The sequence below is a fragment of the Panulirus ornatus genome, chromosome 12 (genome assembly GCF_036320965.1).
Source record: "Panulirus ornatus isolate Po-2019 chromosome 12, ASM3632096v1, whole genome shotgun sequence".
Taxonomy (NCBI): domain Eukaryota; kingdom Metazoa; phylum Arthropoda; class Malacostraca; order Decapoda; family Palinuridae; genus Panulirus; species Panulirus ornatus.
In genome coordinates this window covers 23,109,976-23,129,975 of record NC_092235.1, presented here as the reverse complement: position 1 = coordinate 23,129,975, position 20,000 = coordinate 23,109,976, and the positions used below count along the sequence as shown (strand labels likewise).

The 20,000-nt window shown below is 44.7% G+C and overlaps 1 protein-coding gene across 3 annotated transcripts in view; it reads left to right on the top strand.

Annotated features, from left to right (window-relative positions):
* Positions 1-20,000, top strand: part of LOC139751858 (protein Obscurin-like) — a 318,529-nt gene that overhangs the window by 290,815 nt on the left and 7,714 nt on the right. For 2 of the 3 annotated variants that reach the window (XM_071667498.1, XM_071667497.1), the window contains 8 exons: positions 2,150-2,267; positions 3,986-4,152; positions 5,471-5,591; positions 8,510-8,670; positions 9,461-9,584; positions 10,546-10,703; positions 11,542-11,720; positions 19,007-19,118. In XM_071667498.1, the coding sequence (XP_071523599.1) occupies positions 2,150-2,267; positions 3,986-4,152; positions 5,471-5,591; positions 8,510-8,670; positions 9,461-9,584; positions 10,546-10,703; positions 11,542-11,720; positions 19,007-19,118 (1,140 nt within the window). Of the gene's footprint in view, positions 1-2,149; positions 2,268-3,985; positions 4,153-5,470; positions 5,592-8,509; positions 8,671-9,460; positions 9,585-10,545; positions 10,704-11,541; positions 11,721-15,698; positions 16,174-19,006; positions 19,119-20,000 lie in introns of those variants that run through there. The other variant, XM_071667499.1, reaches the window with a different exon arrangement.

Genomic DNA, 20,000 nt, shown 5'->3' with positions numbered 1-20,000 from the left:
ATAAACATCCTTTTTTTTAAAAATGTAAAAACTTAGAAAAACTTTAAATGGTCGGAATAATGCTGTACGCCGCTGCTGAATTGAGGAAAAAAAAAAGGCAAATACAATTCTTAAATGATCCAGATGTGTTAGGAAAAAAAAAGGAAGAAATGTCACGAAAAAAAAAAGACTGGTGTGTGTCATCGCCTGCCATCGTTCAGACAAGGTCAAGAGGTCATATATAGAGGTCAAAGGTCATGGCAGGGTCACCCCCCTGAAACTGGTAAGCTACTGTGACCTCATTCGTGTGTGTGTATATGTGTCTGTGTGTGTGTGTGTGTGTGTGTGTCTGTGTGTGTAATAGCCTAAACTCCATTACCGTGAGAGTGTGGTAGCGGCGCACGCCCTGGGAAAAGGAGAAGAGTTGTGGGTTGTGGGTTGTTGTGTCCTTAGGATGGGTTGTGTTGTGGACGGTGTTTATATGTGTGTTGTGTCTGTGTGAGGAGGTTACATGTAGCTGTATTTATGTACGGGAGGTTGTGACGTAGCCTGTGTGTTCATGGCGAGTTTTTAAGGGATGTGATGTTTGTGTGTGTGTGTTGTATGTAGATGGGTTGTACGTGGAGTGTTGTAGGTGTTGGAGTGTGTGTTTGTATAGGTTCTGGGAGGTGGAAAGATATGAGGGATTTGTGTTTTTTTTTTCCCCAAATGTATTGTTTGCGGTACGATTGCATGTGTATGTTGATTCAAATTAAGTAGAATGGACACACACACACACACACACACACACACACACACACACACACACACATAAATATTTATGAATCATGTTTATTCATCTACGTTCCATCCATATCTATTCATTTCTTTTCCTTAGATTTTCGAGTACATTTCCCCTCATATTTCCCTCATATTTTCCATTACTGACACTCATAACTATCGGGTCCTCCCTCATTCGATAGCGTCCTCATCCCTCACTATGCCATATCTCCCCTCATGAGTCTTATCTATGCCATATCTCCCCTCATGAGTCTTATCTATGCCATATCTCCCCTCATGAGTCTTATCTATGCCATAGCTCCCCTCATGAGTCTTATCTATGCCATATCTCCCCTCATGAGTCTTATCTATGCCATATCTCCCCTCATGAGTCATATCTATGCCATATCTCCCCTCATGAGTCTTATCTGTGCCATATCTCCCCTCATGAGTCTTATCTATGCCATATCTCCCCTCATGAGTCTTATCTATGCCATATCTCCCCTCATGAGTCTTATCTATGCCATATCTCCCCTCATGAGTCTTATCTATGCCATATCTCCCCTCATGAGTCTTATCTATGCCATATCTCCCCTCATGAGTCTTATCTATGCCATATCTCCCCTCATGGGTCTTATCTATGCCATATCTCCCCTCATGAGTCTTATCTATGCCATATCTCCCCTCATGAGTCTTATCTATGCCATATCTCCCCTCATGAGTCTTATCTATGCCATATCTCCCCTCATGGGTCTTATCTGTGCCATATCTCCCCTCATGAGTCTTATCTATGCCATATCTCCCCTCATGAGTCTTATCTATGCCATATCTCCCCTCATGAGTCTTATCTATGCCATATCTCCCCTCATGAGTCTTATCTATGCCATATCTCTCCTCATGAATCTTATCTATGCCATATCTCCCCTCATGAGTCTTATCTATGCCATATCTCCCCTCATGAGTCTTATCTGTGCCATATCTCTCCTCATGAGTCTTATCTATGCCATATCTCCCCTCATGAGTCTTATCTATGCCATATCTCCCCTCATGAGTCTTTCTATGCCATATCTCCCCTCATGAGTTCTTATCTATGCCATATCTCCCCTCATGAATCTTATCTATGCCATATCTCCCCTCATGAGTCTTATCTATGCCATATCTCCCCTCATGAGTTCTTATCTGTGCCATATCTCCCCTCATGAGTCTTATCTGTGCCATATCTCCCCTCATGAGTCTTATCTATGCCATATCTCTCCTCATGAGTCTTATCTGTGCCATATCTCCCCTCATGAGTCTTATCTATGCCATATCTCCCCTCATGAGTCTTATCTATGCCATATCTCTCCTCATGAGTCTTATCTATGCGATATCTCCCCTCATGAGTCTTATCTCTTATCTCTGTCATCTTCAGGATGAAGGATGGAAAGCCCTTGGAGGAGTCGGACCGAATCCAGTTCGTCCGGGATTCGAACAAGTCTTGGACACTCAAGATCAAGTCCATGCAAGCCGGAGACTGCGGAAGCTATACGGTAAGGCAGAAAGAAAATGGGGGGAGAGGCGACAGATAACGTGGGAAAGAAAATGGGGGAAAGGGGAGGGGACAGATAACGTGGGAAAGAAAATGGGGGAAAGGGGAGGGGACAGATAACGTGGGAAAGAAAATGGGGAAAGGGGAGGGGACAGATAACGTGAGAAAGAAAATGGGGGAGAGGGGTGGGGGAGGAAACAGATAACGTGAGAAAGAAAATGGGGGAGAGGTGGGGGGGGACACAGATAACGTGAGAAAGAAAATGGGGAGGGGAGACACAGATAACGTGAGAAAGAAAATGGGGGGAAAGGTGGGGACACAGATAACGTGAGAAAGAAAATGGGGGAGAGGTGGAGACACAGATAACGTGAGAAAGAAAATGGGGGAGATGGGAGACAGATAACGTGTGAAAGAAAATGGGAGGGAGAGGGTAAACGGAGAACGTGAGAAAGAATGGTCCCTGACGGGGTCATCTGCTTCTTCATGACCTGTACTCGGGAACAAGGGATAGTGAAAGAAAGAAAAGAAGAAAAAGGAAGAAAGAAAGAAAGGGTGTGTCAAGGTCAGGGAAGATGAAGGAGTTGGTATAAGGGAGTTCAAGGGTGTGTCAAGGTCAAGGAAGATGAAGGAGTTGGTATAAGGGAGTTCAAGTGTGTGTCAAGGAAGGTGAAGGAGTTGGTATAAGGGAGTTCAAGGGTGTGTCAAGGAAGGTGAAGGAGTTGGTATTTGGGAGTTCAAGGGTGTGTCAAGGTCAAGGAAGGTGAAGGAGTTGGTATAAGGGAGTTCAAGGGTGTGTCAAGGAAGGTGAAGGAGTTGGTATAAGGGAGTTCAAGGGTGTGTCAAGGTCAAGGAAGGTGATGGAGTTGGTATTCGGGAGTTCAAGGGTGTGTCAAGGAAGATGAAGGAGTTGGTATAAGGGAGTTCAAGGGCGTGTCAAGGAAGGTGAAGGAGTTGGTATAAGGGAGTTCAAGTGTGTGTCAAGGAAGGTGAAGGAGTTGGTATAAGGGAGTTCAAGGGTGTGTCAAGGTCAAGGAAGGTGATGGAGTTGGTATTCGGGAGTTCAAGGGTGTGTCGAGGTCAAGGAAGGTGATGGAGTTGGTATAAGGGAGTTCAAGGGTGTGTCAAGGAAGATGAAGGAGTTGGTATTCGGGAGTTCAAGGGTGTGTCAAGGAAGATGAAGGAGTTGGTATAAGGGAGTTCAAGGGTGTGTCAAGGAAGGTGAAGGAGTTGGTATAAGGGAGTTCAAGGGCGTGTCAAGGAAGATCAAGGAGTTGGTATAAGGGAGTTCAAGGGCGTGTCAAGGAAGATCAAGGAGTTGGTATAAGGGAGTTCAAGTGTGTGTCAAGGAAGGTGAAGGAGTTGGTATAAGGGAGTTCAAGGGTGTGTCAAGGTCAAGGAGTTGGTATAAGGGAGTTCAGGCGTGTGTCAAGGAAGGTGAAGGAGTTGGTATAAGGGAGTTCAAGTGTGTGTCAAGGAAGGTGAAGGAGTTGGTATAAGGGAGTTCAAGGGTGTGTCAAGGAAGGTGAAGGACAAGGAGTTGGTATAAGGGAGTTCAAGTGTGTGTCAAGGAAGGTCAAGGAGTTGGTATAAGGGAGTTCAAGGGTGTGTCAAGGAAGATGAAGGAGTTGGTATAAGGGAGTTCAAGGGTGTGTCAAGGAAGGTCAAGGAGTTGGTATAAGGGAGTTCACCTGATGGTTTCCCCCCCTCCATCGTCGACAGGTCGTTGCCGTTAATCCCATGGGTCAGGTGTCCGACTTCTTCAGCGTGGAGGCAGACTCCGCGCCCCAGATCACCCGCGGCCTCGACGCCGAAACGGAGAAGAAGATGAGCCACGACCACATCTTCGAGATACGCGTCTCCGGGAGCCCCAGGCCCAACGCCAAGTGGTGGGTGTAGTAGACGCGCAAGGGGCGCCTGACGGAAGGGAGGGCCCCTTCCTTCCTTCCTTCCCTCCTCCTCCTCCTCCTCACCTGACCATACCACTCACAGGACGCGCGTCTCTCTCTCTCTCTCTCTCTCTCTCTCTCTCTCTCTCTCTCTCTCTCTCTCTCTCTCTCTCTCTCTCTCTCTCTCTCTCTCCCACGTCTAATGAGAACAGGTTTACTGTAGCAGTGAGAGAGAGAGAGGTTCAGTTCTAGGACTTGCTCTCTCTCTCTCTCTCTCTCTCTCTCTCTCTCTCTCTCTCTCTCTCTCTCTCTCTCTCTCTCTCTCTCTCTCTCTCTCTCATTCCTGTAAGGCCATTTTCCCTCTATGCTACTCACAGGACGCGTCTTTTTCTTCTCATTCTCTCCCTCATTCCAGTGCTTCGTAAGCTCCCATCAGACCTTGTTCTCACCTCTCATTTGATCCCTATTTATCCCTATGCCATAATTTTACTCCAGTAAGGTCACATGTTTCTCTTCACCATCAGAACTCGACTGCTGGCATGTGTTTAACTCGTAGGAATTGTTGCTTTTTCTTCCTCCCTTAGTTAAACCCTCAGTTTCTATCATTTTATGTTTTAGTCCACCAATAGATGCATATGTAATCATGGCGACTCTTTTATCTCTTCCATAACTCTGCTGATGCCTTATGATAATAGCTTCATTCATCTTTTCCCCCATAACTCAGCTGCCTCATTGGTAGGATCCCCTCATTACTCCCCCATCGTAACTAGTGCCTCTATACACCCCACCCGTAGGATCCTTACGGGTCATGTACATGGCATTCCTGCCTCCTGGCATGAAGTGATATATATATATATATATATATATATATATATATATATATATATATATATATATATATATTCCTGTGAGTCCACAGGGAAAATGAAACACGAAAATTTCCCAAGTGCACTTTCGTGTAATAATCACATCATGAGGGGAGACGCAAGAGAGAAATATAACAGTCAGTTGATATACATGTTTACCAAATGGCGTCCTAGCTTCGTCTCTTCGATGTATATCAACAGACTGTTATATTTCTTTCTTGTGTCTCCCCTGATGATGTGATTATTACACGAAAGTGCACTTGGCAACTTTTCGTGTTTCATTTTCCCCCGTGGACTCATAGGAATATCTTGATCACGCGCAAAATTGTGATCCTTTCCAATATATATATATATATATATATATATATATATATATATATATATATATATATATATATATATATATATATATATATATGTATGTATATCCCCTTCGTCTTTGCCCCTTACAGGTTCCACAATGGGAAGGAGATAATGGGAGACGACAAGTTCAAGATGACGCAAGATGAGAATGTTTACATGCTCAAAATTCGCAAGCTGGAACGCAAGGACAAGGGGACCTACAAGTGTGAGGTGAGTAACCTTGGGGACCTCTTGAAGGGTGGGGACTTGATTGGGGGACCTCTTGAATGGTGGGGACTTAATTAGGGGACCTTGAATGGTGGGGACTTAATTGGGGGACCTCTTGAATGATGGGGACTTGATTGGGGGACCTTTTGAATGATGGAGACTTGATTGGGGGACCTTTTGAATGATGGGGACTTAATTGGGGGACCTTTTGAATGGTGGGGACCTAATTGAGGGTTCTCTAAATGGTGGGGACTTAATTGGGGGACCTCTTGAATGGTGGGGACTTGATTGGGGGACCTTTTGAATGGTGGGGACCTAATTGAGGGTTCTGTAAATGGTGGGGACGATTGAGCCAAACGATATTATATCTTCACAGAGATACTATGACATACCTTCTCTCTCTCTCTCTCTCTCTCTCTCTCTCTCTCTCTCTCTCTCTCTCTCTCTCTCTCTCTCCTCTCAAAGGTGACCTTTCTAACAAGGTCGTTGGGCCCTACCATGGTCAGAATGCATTACCAAGATAACTCCATTATCATTAACAGGAGAGTTCATGTTGTCCAAAAGGCTTAAGACTCAATCCGGGTAATTTATCATTTGGTTTGTTGTTGTGGTAATAAAACACAGCTGCTTGGATAACTGTGTCATTTCCAATCCACGAAGAGTAATGAGGGTATTATAACCCACCCCTCACACCTCATTACCGTGGGACAAGCCCCTCATTAACAGCTGGATGACCTAAGTCGCCTTTCCAAAGTGGGTGGTAATAAAATTCGGATATAAACGGAGTTTTGTATATATTTTTTTTTTCTTCCAATTTGGAATACATTTTGGGCGATGGAGTGTCATCATGTATTTAGATATTCAGGGGTCTTATATGACCCTACAGGTGATGAAAGATGAATATCGTGAGACAGAGAAATTACTTAGACTAATAATAATGATAGATGTGTAGTAAGGCCCTTTGGCGAGAGATCCTCCCATCAAAAGATTGGGTCACAATAAATCTTCTGTATGTGTGTGTGTGTGCCTTTGTATGTGTTGTTATTATTATTATTATCATTATTATTATATTATTATTATTATTATTATTATTATTATTGTTATCATTATTATTATTATTATTATATGCTGATTTTGGAATTATAACCCGTTCATGTACGAAGGGAAAAAATACCCCACTAGGAGTGAATGTGATTATTTTTGTTCAAAATCAACAAAAACCATTTGGACACGCCTTCGAATCCCTGTGTACATGTTGTCGTCGGCGTCTTATTAGCAATCTGGTCGCGTTGCATTTGCATATGTCCCCCCCCCCCCCATTCTCTCTCTCTCTCTCTCTCTCTCTCTCTCTCTCTCTCTCTCTCTCTCTCTCTCTCTCTCTCTCTCTCTCTCTGACATCGGAATATAACAAGTGTTCAGCAACACAGAATTACCGGAAGGGGGGGAGGGAGAGGGAGAGAGAGAGAGATTGTATATAAAGTGAGTGATTTGCATAGGAACGAGACCAGACATTGCAACGCTGAGACTGTTGGTTACGCCAGCATGTTAAGAGAGAGAGAGAGAGAGAGAGAGAGAGAGAGAGAGAGAGAGAGAGAGAGAGAGAGAGAGAGAGAGAGAGAGAGAGAGAGAGAGACTGCGTTACAGTAGTGTCCCTGTAACGTCGTGGTTTGTACGTGACCTATGACGTCGATCATAGGTCATGTCAGGTCAGAGTTGGGGGGGGGTCACAGACGCGTAGGTGATTATCCAACCCACCCTCCAAACCACCCCACCCCACAGTAGGTTAGGTCGTTGCGCTACGTCATATGAGGATTGATGGTTAGGGTCAGTTGGGAGAGAGAGAGAGAGAGAGAGAGAGAGAGAGAGAGAGAGAGAGAGAGAGAGAGAGTTGAGGTGTGTGTGTGTGGTGTGTGTTTGTGAGTGTGTGTGTGTGTGTGTCTGTATACGTTAAGGGTGGCGAAGATGGAGGTGTGACGGGATTCCACCCTGACCTCTACGTATACCTTGACCTTACTAAACACCCATACCTTTATTATCTAAATCCCCATTACCACCGTCCCCCATACCAAAAGAAAAACCCATACCACCCATCTCCTCCCCCTTCCAGTACTGTATGGACTCCATTCATATAGCCGGAGGGACTTCCTCGAAACTGGAGTCGAGCAGGACTTCCCTCCCTCACTCCCTCACTCTCTCCCTTTCTCCCAGCCACACACACCCCCTCACCCACACCCCCACATCAATACCACCACACTTACCTCTCTACGTCCCCACCTCCCCCTTCAAACCGTCCCTAGACACCACGGCAGCCCACACTACCCCCATGCCGGCCCATCAATCATGGCCTTCCCATTTCGTCAAGGGGATGCGTCCCGGGGATTTTTAACAGATCCATCGACACTAGCGATGGCTCGGGGAGACGGACGGGGATGAGAGGAGGGATTAAGCTATGAAGGGGGATTACGTGCACTGCCATGGGCGAATCCGATGGAGCGCGGAGCAGGTAAGGCTGCGAGAGCGCGCGCACGCCCGTGGGATACTAAATGGTAAGTCATGAACCCTCTCTCTCTCTCCAACATTGTCATCAGTTGTCCCCCTCGAAAGTCTCGAATTTCACTCTCCTCCTCCTCTGACTCTGACTCGAAGTCCTTCAAGTATGAGCTGTGGAACGCTTCGGTCGTTGTCCTCCTCCTCCTCCTCCTCTGTCCTTCAAGTATGAGCTGTGGAACGCTTCGGTCGTTGTCCTCCTCCTCCTCCTCCTCCTACTCCTCCTCCTCCTCCTCCTCCTCCTCTTCCTCCTCCTCCTCCTCCTCCTCCTCCTCCTCCTCCTCCTCCTCTGTCCTTCAAGTATGAGCTGCGGAACGCTTCGATGGTTGTCTTCCTCCTCCTCCTCCTCACCTGGGCCTCTCCTTTCTCCGCAGGTCACCAACTCCAGCGGTAGCGCGTCTACTGAGGGGGAATTGATCGTCCGGGGCCCGCCAGACTTCGTGACGCCTCTGAAGGAGTCCTGCGCCAAGGAAGGCACCAAGGACGTTAAGCTCTTCGTCGAGTGGGACGCTAACCCCACGCCCTCCGTGAAGTGGTAAGTCGACGACGTTGTAGCCTGAAGGTGGGGTGTTAACCTGAAGGTGGAGGGGTGTTCACCTGCAGGTGGGGTTGTGTGTTAACCTGAAGGTGGGGTTGTGTGTATATCCTGAAGGTGGGGTTGTGTTAACCTGAAGGTGGTGTTGTGTTAACCTGAAGGTGGGGTTGTGTGTTAACCTGAAGGTGGGGTTGTGTGTTATCCTGAAGGTGGGGTTGTGTGTATATCCTGAAGGTGGGGTTGTGTTAACCTGAAGGTGGGGCTGTGTTAACCTGAAGGTGGGGTTGTGTGTTGACCTGAAGGTGGGAGGTGGGGTGTGTTCTCCTGGGGCTGCACTGACGTGCGTTTCAACTGGGATGATTTCCAGTGGTAAGAGAAAGATTATCCTAAAGTCCTCTTCCTCCAGTGGTAGGTCTGTGATGGGGGAGTTTTACACCAGTGTCTCTGACAGAGCATACCCTCCAGTGGGGGTTAGATACACCACTGGGGTATGTCCAGGTGGTATAGAAGCTCACTCAAACCCCTGGCTCAAGTGGTAAGTTGAACAAGAGGTACATTATACAGTGGTGGAACTGATACTAAGGTGTATACTCACTCTAGTGGAAGCGCTCACTCAAACCCCTGACTCAAGTAGTAAGTTGAACAAGAGGTACATTATACAGTGGTGGAACTGATACTAAGGTGTATACTCACTCTAGTGGAAGCTTGTAGCTACTTGCAAAAGACGTTTGATAATTTTGGATGACGTTTGATAATTTCTTCTGGTCTTCTTCTTCTTCTTCTTCATCAGGTTCCTCAATGACAAACCCATACGGGAGGAGACTCCAGGGTATACCATCCGTGGACAGGAAACCAGCCAGGTCCTTACCATTCACGAGGCTACACCAGAAGTCGTTGGCACCTACAGTGTGAAGGTACTGCTGTCTCTCTCTCTCTCTCTCTCTCTCTCTCTCTCTCTCTCTCTCTCTCTCTCTCTCTCTCTCTCTCTCTCTCTCTCTCTCTGAAAAGTCCTGGATAACTTGGTCATACCTTTCTAGTCAGATGTCTACCCTGGTCCTACAGTGTGAAGGTACTGCTGGCTCTCTCTCTCTCTCTTATCTCTCTCTCTCTCTCTCTCTCTCTCTCTCTCTCTCTCTCTCTCTCTCTCTCTCTCTCTCTCTCTCAAGTCCTGGATAACTTGGTCATACCTTTTCCAGTCAGATGTTTACCCTGGTCCTGAGTTTAGCAGGAGGTCATCGCCGCCCTGCAGTATCAAGGTGCTGAGCCTCCCCTTCACTCGTTTTCTTTAAGCAGGTAGTTTAGGGTCCCCCCCCCCCCCCCCCTCCCCAAGAAACTAATCATCTTTACTACACTTTATGTCAGTCTGTGTGACGTTTAGTCTAGGGGACCACAGTTCTGCAAGACCCATTCCCATAAGTAGGAGTATGGTGCAAGTGATCCAACCCCATTTAAATGGGAGCAGAATTGGAAATGATGTATAAATAGCATTTCATGGTCAACAAAACCCCAAATTAAAGTTTGAAGGCTTTCCTAAACTTGAATTATATCCATGATCTATGAACAAGCATTGCTTTCTTGAAGTAGGTTGGGTTTTTCTAACTTTTTTTCAACTTCATGAATCACCATTTGATTGTCGTTTTATTTTTTATATTTAATTTTATATTTGATTTAACAGTTTACTAAACAATGTTGGATTTCAAGGTTTTCCTGTGTCCATATTAATCTAACTGTCCCTTGGACCAGCTTTTAGACTGTGGCTATTCTTCTATATTCCAGTATTCGAAGTTAGCTAACGAGTATAGTATACTAAGGTCATTCTATATATTTGAATGTTTCCTGACGGTCTCCTCATAACCATTGCGCTCCCGCCCGTAGCTGGTCAACGAGTACGGCGAGAGCAATAGTAAAGCCAGATTCCGACTTCATGAGAAGCCAGCCGTTACCGAAGGCCTTCAGGACGTGGAATTCCTCGAGGACACCACCTGCAAGTACACCTTCAAGGCCACAGGCGTCCCCTTCCCGGAGATCAAGTGGTAGGTAGAACTCGAAGTAGTTTTCCCCCTCTTCTCCCCCTCTCCTCTTCTCTCCTGCCGTTGATGGATGTCCAAGTGTTTGTGTCTCTCCCTTCAGGAGATGGGAAGACTTATGGTAATGCCCTGTGTCTCTCCTTCAGGAGATGGGAGACATGGTGATGCCCTGTGTCTCTCCTTCAGGAGAGGGATGACATATGGTAAAGCCCTGTGTCTGCCTTTCAGGAGAGGGAAGACATATGGTAATGCCCTGTTTCTCCCTTCAGGAGATGGGAGACATATTGTAATGCCCTGTCTCTCTCCCTTCAGGAGATGGGAGACATATTGTAAAGCTCTGTCTCTCTCCCTTCAGGAGATGGGAGACATATTGTAAAGCCCTGTCTTCTTCCCTTCAGGAGATGGGAGACATATTGTAAAGCTCTGTCTCTCTCCCTTCAGGAGATGGGAGACATATTGTAAAGCTCTGTCTCTCTCCCTTCAGGAGATGGGAGACATATTGTAAAGCTCTGTCTCTCCCCCTTCAGGAGATGGGAGACATATTGTAAAGCTCTGTCTCTCCCCCTTCAGGAGATGGGAGACATATTGTAAAGCCCTGTTTCTCCCTTCAGGAGATGGGAGACATATTGTAATGCCCTGTCTTCTTCCCCCCTTGTCTTTAAAACTCCCTCCAGTAGTTTCCACCTTCAAAATAACATGCAAAGGTCACTACTTCATAACTATTTTTTTGATGAAGCCTTCACCACCGCTGACTGAATGACAAGAAAAGCCTCATGCATAATGCCATAGTCTATACCTTGAAAAAGAAAAGGTTTTCGAGTTGATGTCCCTCCTTCCCTCTCAGGACCAAAGACGGCAAGAAGTGGGCACCAGACGACTCTCACGTCAAGCTCAAAGTGGAGGGCGAGGACACCTTCAGCCTGGTGTTCGACGGGGCCAAAACAGACGATGCGGGACATTACGTGGCCACCATCTCGAACGCCGAAGGGTCGACCACCACAGAGGGTACCGTCATTGTCAACAGTAAGTACCTGTCTACCACACCAGCTCAGGATACTCCACCCTTGCGGAAGTCAAGCCCCTTGTGCTATATACATAGCGATTTTGAGATGTGTTTCTTCGTCTCCGGGTCTGTACCATGGGGGTCTGTTGATACCATACGGTTTATAACCCCGCCCCCCCCCCAGTCTTTAGGCAACGCCTGAAGGGTCCGTTGGAGCTATTGTGTTGGGGAAAGGCATAACTTGTATTGAGGTATTTGTATATACGGGGGATTAAGAGTAGTTTCATCATTCCAGGGTGCGTCTGAACGAATCGATCAATTAATCATTATGAGTCTTAGTATCTGGAGTAACACAGACTCCACCAGCCATTGGTATATCAAAGTGGCTCAATCAAGAAGTCTTGCATATTCTTGTAGCTTCGTTAATATTTGTATCAAAGCGTTCTGATCTTGAACTCTGTAGAGTGAATGCTCTTATCTACCAAGGACTTCTTGGTTATTCCATGTTCTCTGGTATCATTGTATGATTATCATGTTATCTCTGATGGCGACGTATCGTATCACTTTGATACGAGGGCTTGATTACGTCCGAGGTTTCATTTACGGGCTGGAATCGATTTACAGAGGGATGCGTCTCCCATGCATGCAAGGCAACAAGATTGAATTGCATTACAGAGACATGTTTAATGAATGGCTTATGTTCAGAATATTAAGATTCTTCTCCGTCAAAAGCATTTGTTTCTCATGATGGAGGCAGAAGAGTCATCGTGAGTTATAATATGCCATATCTAGGACTTCCTCATTTTCTCATTTTTTCTTATAGTCTTTAGAGATAGGAATTATTCTCAACATAGGATGTTGCTTTAGAAAGGCTTATGACGACCCACAGCTTCTCATCCATTTTGGGTGTCCAAAAATGCTTTCCCATATACCGCGTAACAAGAAACACTGGCCAGGCACATCGTCTTTGTGTGTGTGTGTGTGCTTGCTACCCACACAGCACCTAATACGTTATGTCTCTTACTGGGCTAACCATAGGTCGAGTTAGCGTTCACACTATCGACGCACAACCTCATTCGTTTTTATACCGGCAAGCACAAGGATCGTTACGTTGTTCACAACAGGCGAGACGCTACACTTCACACACATTCCAGAGTGCTCAGTCAGCTGTCTTGAATCATTCACTCGTTCGCCCATGAAACAGCCCAGCTTTTTTTAAACGTGTGTCTCACTCGCCAACCATGAGATTCGACGGGGGGTTCATAGTTCTCAACACACATTTCTGTTAACCAGTGACGTTTGATAGCAGAGTCCCTTAATCCATTTTCCAGCACCCAGTGCCCTTGGTACTCCCTCACTTGGCTCACGTTAACCCTAAATAAACTCCTTCGAAGCTGGGTTATACACATCGTCATAGCTAAAGAAATTTATGTATATCAGAGATGAAGAACAAAGCCAGTTCTCACGTCAACAGATCAGAGGGTAACATGATCTGGAATGACGTAGAGAACATACAGAACAGTTAGTGAAGAACATTAAGCAACAGGTTTGAAAGGTTAACCCAGGCATATTCATCTCAAGGGATGTCCTGGAATAAAACACGGAGGAACGGAGGACTGAAATGGTAAAATGTAAATAGGTGAGAATATCATGTAGGAAATAGTAACACATTTCCCTTTGGTGTTGTTTGAGATGTTGTTTGAGACTTACTGATATCATGCTTCGCTTTTTGAAGCCTTATTTTCAGCACAGTTGTGGAACACTGTGAGTATTACAGGAAAGCAAAAACCTTAAGGTGTTGAACAGAAAAATGATATAGACAGTTGAACAAAATATACTATAGGCAGTTGAACATAAAAATATAGGCAGTTGAACTATGGAACATCACTTAGCCAGGAAATAAGAACACCATGATTTAAGTATGTTGTCATCCAACTCAAAAAGATAGTACATTCACACAGCCTTATCTAAGTGTGAGGGAAAGAAACGTTTGATTCTACGAAAAGGGTTTTGTAGTTGGATCGTTATGACTTCAGAGCACCAGCTCTTATCCACAAAGCAGCCGTGCTTTTTATGTCACAAAGATAAGCCATCCACCCTTAACATAAATCCTTGTGTTATGAGATAAGTCTCATTCATGTTTCCCCTCTTCTAGCCTTGACAAAGAGGAGGATTTCTATGTTTTGTCTTTTCTTTATGTACCGTTTTTTGTGTGTGTGTGTGAAGTTAAGGCTACGGAGGGTAACTTAACTAAACTGATGCATAAAACACATGAGGAAAATGGAACTCTGGATCATAGTTGGCCTTTGAAGGTTACTTTCTTTTTAATCTTGGAGGGGGTCAGTCTTAATGAGTGTGATCAAGATGGTGTTTGATGAAGTTTCCAAACATTCTCAGGCGTGTAGAAAGACAGAGAACACACACACACACACACACACACACACACACACACACACACACACACTCCAGAAGAACGTTTTACCCCAAGTTAATTAGGGAGAAATTACCATTAAAAGAGCAGTCGATGAGACAAAGACATCCGGAGGGAAAGACCAACGAGGAAGGTAATTAAATAAGCGAGGGGATGAATGATAGGTAATTGTTTTCACAGTGGAGGACACACTTCTGTTTGCCCCAATATCACCCAAAAGGGGATCTAGGGAAGGAGTCGAACACTGGAACGGAAAGTGGTAGGAAAGACATGGTCAGGGTATTGCAATACATTGACCCATATATACGGGTGACGGTTCTAGAGGTGGCCTCACCATAGGAGCTGAGGGGACGAACAGTGGCTGTCCAAAACCCGCTCGAAATATTAGTGGAAGAGAGCAGAGGACATGGGCTGGAGGTCCTTCCTTGAATGGAGGTGGGGGTTTACCAATGGTGTACCGCAAGGTTTTGGCCTTGGAGCCGCGAGTGTTTCTTGGTAAACGTAGAATGACTAGACCTTAAGGGACTGGACGTGATAGAACGTGACGAATGACCATAGTTATATCCTCTAACGAGGGAGCTTAGGCACACGTCGGAGTTGGGCTGATCAATGGTTAAGTCATTTCATTTAGAACAAGGGCGAAATTATAGGGATAGATTATTAGGGTAGATGGTCTCATAAGCAACCATTACATAACCTAACTGCAGGAAGGTGTATGTGAAAGGGACACAGAGTTTCCTTTTTTTTCCTTTTATGTGTTTTTATGATGCCTGTTTAGCTTTTTCTCCCTCTTTATTTATTTTAGTTATGACAACAAAGGATATTGAATCTCACGGCATCCCATCAGTATGGACTGTTTTCTTGTCAATTATGAATCTGAAGTACATTTAAGTTGTACTGAAGGGTGATGAAGCGGTTCAATATGCCTTTGTTTGTGATTTGATTAAAATCATGATGTAATTTCCATAAGATTTGAAGACATTCCAGTAAACAAGCAAACAGTGATAAATCTTGACGTACTGTGGTTGTTTTTACGGTGTTAACGTTTTAATCAGTCTTTTGTCTTTAAAAAAAAAAAAAATATGTGAGATTTGGATCATCTATTGATCGAAGATATTCGATCGAGTTGCCTATGAACAACAGCAATTGGAATCGCAAATCTTCAATCCGTAGGTGATCAAGTAATTCCTGTTTTATCAAGTCTTGCATCTTTATGTTTTCTCCCTTGTTGATTTGATGTGTTACGATCCTTATACTTTTAAAAACCAGCAAGATTTTTAAAATTGCTTTATGTTGAGCTAGACTGCGTACACCATTTGCATTTGAATATATATATATATATATATATATATATATATATATATATATATATATATATATATATATATATATATATATATACTTTCCACTTCATTCATTGTATGTGAAAGTCTTTGTATCTTTTAGACCCTATTGCAATTCAAGAGTCCAGCTTTGAGCTCCTATGTGTGCGCGCAGTTTCGTTCGACATTCCTAATTAATTCAAAAGAAGACTTTTATCCCATGTCTGTGTTATCCCCCTATGTAGCAGAGCCGACAGGTCATAGTCGGTTTACCGAACCTAGCAAAAAGACCGCTAGGTCCTGTCCCCCATGTAGTGCCGAAACTGTGGACACCAAAGACTTGACACGAGAGATAGCGAAGGGCGAGTATCAAGGTGATGGAGAAGGGGAGAGTGTCCTCCGTCGTACAGACGACGGAAATGGAATGGACCGAGAGTCTAACGGAGTCGAAAGCTTAGAAAGTAACACTGACGGCGGACCTGGTGGAACGGAACTTGTAGGGTCGAGTAATAAAAGGAAGCTCTCGTCTGATGCGGATCAGGAACTCAAGGCAAACAGTCAGTTTCAAGAAGGAGAAGAAGACGGATTCCCCCGCAGACGAAGGAAGATCCCAGAGCATGAAGACGGATGAAGGTGGAACCAAGGAATGTGGAGAATCGATGCACGGGGACAGCCAGAACGCCTGCCCAAAAGATAAACATCCACAGAAATGGAACAAGTCCTCCACAATCCACACCTCCAGAGATGTGGAGATCGAAACGAACATAACGGACGACCGGGAGACCACGCTGACGAAGGCGGTGAACGTGGTAGTCAGCGAGGAAGTGGCCGAAGAGAGCAGGAGGAGGAGGAAGAAGAAGGAGGTGGTAGCGAGAACGAGGACATCAGGCTGGTGGTCAGTGGGTCTTGCGATACGGAGTCCCTGGACGGGGAGAGGAGGCCGGGCCTTCAGGTGCTGGCCTCCTGCAGCATCCACCGTCAGGAGAACGTCGCCCGGACCATCATTACCGGTAAGTCGAAAAGTATCACGCAGGCAGGCACGCCCTTCCTGAACCATATCCCCCTAAGTAACTCTTTGGCTCTTCATGGGGAACTTTTGATATACCCATTTGGTTCCTATCTCGCTTCTGATATCATGAATCACCTCCTCTTGCTGTAATATCTCCCATTGGGCATTGGTATATGATGAACATTAGAGTTTTGTTAAGTCCTTTGACTTACTCATCCCTCTCGTGGCACATTCGATCAACTCAAATGAATGGGCTTCCCCCCCTTTTTTTCTTCTCCTTCGCAGCTGAAGCAGATGTTGGCGATAGCGATGATGTCTCCACCTCGGCATTCATACACCTTAAGAAGACCATCGAAGTCGAGCAGTACAGAGGTCTGGTGTCTGACTGCGAGAGGGAGAGCGACTCGGAAGTGCCCCCCTCACAGCAGGATGGTGACCTTATACTTGCAGACCTACCCAGCAAGCCCTCCGGTGCAGTTGGAGAGACCTTGAGGGCGGCAGCAGAAGAGGAGGAAGGGAAGGTACGCGGCGATGGCAACGACAGCCATAGACATCCATCGGTGGGGATGGTGGATGCCAAGAGGAAAAGCGAGGCTGGTACGCTGGTCTTCGACGAGGCCACGATGGACGATGGCACGTTCGGGAGAGACGGTGATACAGCGGGGAGAGACTCAAGCGTACCCGCGAACGAAGAAGAGGAAGGTGACGGAACGAACCATCTACCGAAGAACACGTCTCCAGCGCAGGAAACTTCTCCCGGTCAAAGAATGCCGAAGAAATCTGTCTCCTTCGACGACACCCCGGAAGTGTATGAAACCAGAAGCGCAGACGAGAGCGATAACTCCAAGTCCACTGATACTGCCTTTAGTCATCTTGGCCCGGAGGAGGATGGTAAGGCTTTGGACCAACAGCCTTATGGACCGGCCGAAGAGACTGGGTCATTGGAAAGCCATACCTCACGAACGAAAGACGAAGCCAAAGACGTTGCCAGTGCCCAGAACGCGGGAAGTATAAGTGCCGAAACCAAGCGACCCTCGGCAGGTCGCAGAACCGACTTAAGGGAATCCGAACCTCTGGACCTCGTGCCACCAGAGGATCTGAAACTCACAAAGGAATCCCAGGAGATAAGTAGAGGCCAGTTGGTCTCCCTTGACGCTGCAGGAGGTAAAAGAGTCGAAGGGATTATGCACCTGTCACTACCATCTGTTGTTGCTTTGGTGTTCTAACTTGACATAGATCAAAGAAACGCTTCTTCTCTGGTAATATATATATATATATATATTTTTTTTTTTCTCTCTCTCCATCCTTGGCTCTTTCTTGGACAGTCTTTACAGCGCTACTATAATAATATAATCGCCTTTGCTGTAGCACAACATTACTGTAAGTAAGAGAAAGCACGTCTGATTTAGCGAGTTGATGGCAGTATGCGATGTACCCAATTCCATTATATTTTTTTTGAATAGAACCACTAAAAAAACAGACAAACGAAGCTTCCTTTCTCAAACGACAACTAAACCCAAGAAATCAGTAATTAACCAAAGCATGTGACACAATACATCGTAAACAAGACATGTTTAATAAACCAGGATTTTAAACTCTTTTTTTGTTATCTTTCTCTCTCAGCATTTTTGAACGTTAATATTGGTACAGAAAATTATGATTTCAAGCTTTTGTTTTTCTTTTTTTTTCGTACATTTTTTTAATTTCCTTTTTTTTATATTTTGGTAATGTATGTATATTTTATGTTCTATTATGCACACGATTTATTTATCTTTTGGTTTCTAGTGCCTTTAACGTGTATGTTGACTTGTGTTAACTTGTTCTTGGTATAATTTTGATGCACCTGGCATAACCTAACCTCAGGAAGTTTTTGATCCTTGTAGACCTACGTATTGATTCCATTCCAACCCCCTCACCCCAAGCTCTGTCCAATCTTAGTTTCATTTATGTTTCCGTTAAAAGATAATATGAGAGAAACATACATTGCTTCATTGAGGAGCTAAATATCTTTTTATATATACATTTATACATTTTGTTCACCCATTCTCCATAGAAGTGATTAAGCAGTGACCCCAGTTATTATCTGTATATATACACCCTCTCTCTCTTTCTTATCCCATTTTCTTTCCGTTTCTCTCTCATCCCATTTTCTCTCCGTATGACGCTACCCACATGGCATTTTGAGAGTCCGGGTCTCTCTCTCTCTCTCTCTCTCTCTCTCTCTCTCTCTCTCTCTCTCTCTCTCTCTCTCTCTCTCTCTCATATCCCATTTTCTCTCCGTATGAGGCTACCCACATGGCATTTTGTGAGTCCGGGCGTCTCTCTCTCTCTCTCTCTCTCTCTCTCTCTCTCTCTCTCTCTCTCTCTCTCTCTCTCTCTCTCTCTCTCCGTATGAGGCTACCCACATGGCATTTTGTGAGTCCGGGCGTCTCTCTCTCTCTCTCTCTCTCTCTCTCTCTCTCTCTCTCTCTCTCTCTCTCTCTCTCTCTCTCTCTCTCTCCCCTAAGATTAATGCCAAGTTTTTTTTTGCTACCACCACCACAGCGCCACCACACATCAAGGGCAGTAACTTCAGGGATGGCAAGACCTTCATCGCTATGCACAAGTTTGTTTTGGAGGTTGAAGCGAGCGCCGTGCCCGAAGCAGAGGCCACATGGTGGGTTGCCAACTGGTTGTTAGGAAGTGTAAGAACAGGCGATTGTTAGTGTGTGTGTGGGGGGGGGGGGGGAAGTGTGGTTTAAAGCAGTTGTGATAAAGTGGTAGTTATGAGGAGTATATATATATATATATATATATATATATAGATAGATAGATAGATAGATAGATAGATAGATAGATAGATAGATACATACATACATACATACATACATACATACATACATACATAGATAGATACATAAATAGATAGATGCATAGATAGGTAGAAAGATAGATAGATATACATGAGTTAAGGATCAGCTGGATGAATCAGGTCTCACTATTTTGTTCATTCGTGTTTTCTTCTCAAAACACCTCATATGTTTTGGTGCCTAAAGAGTTTGTTTTGATTGGCTTTATTTATTTTACTTGTAGCAGGTGTGTTTGCCTTAGGATCATATACGGATTATGAATCAAATGAGCCTCATTAGTCGTTTATGTATTGTTTTGGTAAATAGGTTATATCATTTATTTACATGTCATTCTTTCACCTTTGCATATTGGATCATATTTTCCTCGTATCTTATTTAGTTATTAAAGTATGATTGATAAAGAAATATGATGGCATTTTTCGTCTGGGGTAAAGTTAATTTACTGTTCTATATTGTCTGTCTTGAAGTAAGGGAAGATAGTGCATTCTTATCACCTCTGATCCTAAGTTAAACAAAGATAGGAACTCATTTTTATCTTAAGGACATTTGAGTAGTATTAATAGTTATCTTTTTGCCATACTTTGCTTTAGACACTGTGTCTATATCTTCAATTGTAGTGAGGTAGTTTTCCTACACGTGTGTGTCTACAACCACCTTACCTTATACCCAAATCACATGGTGAATTGATA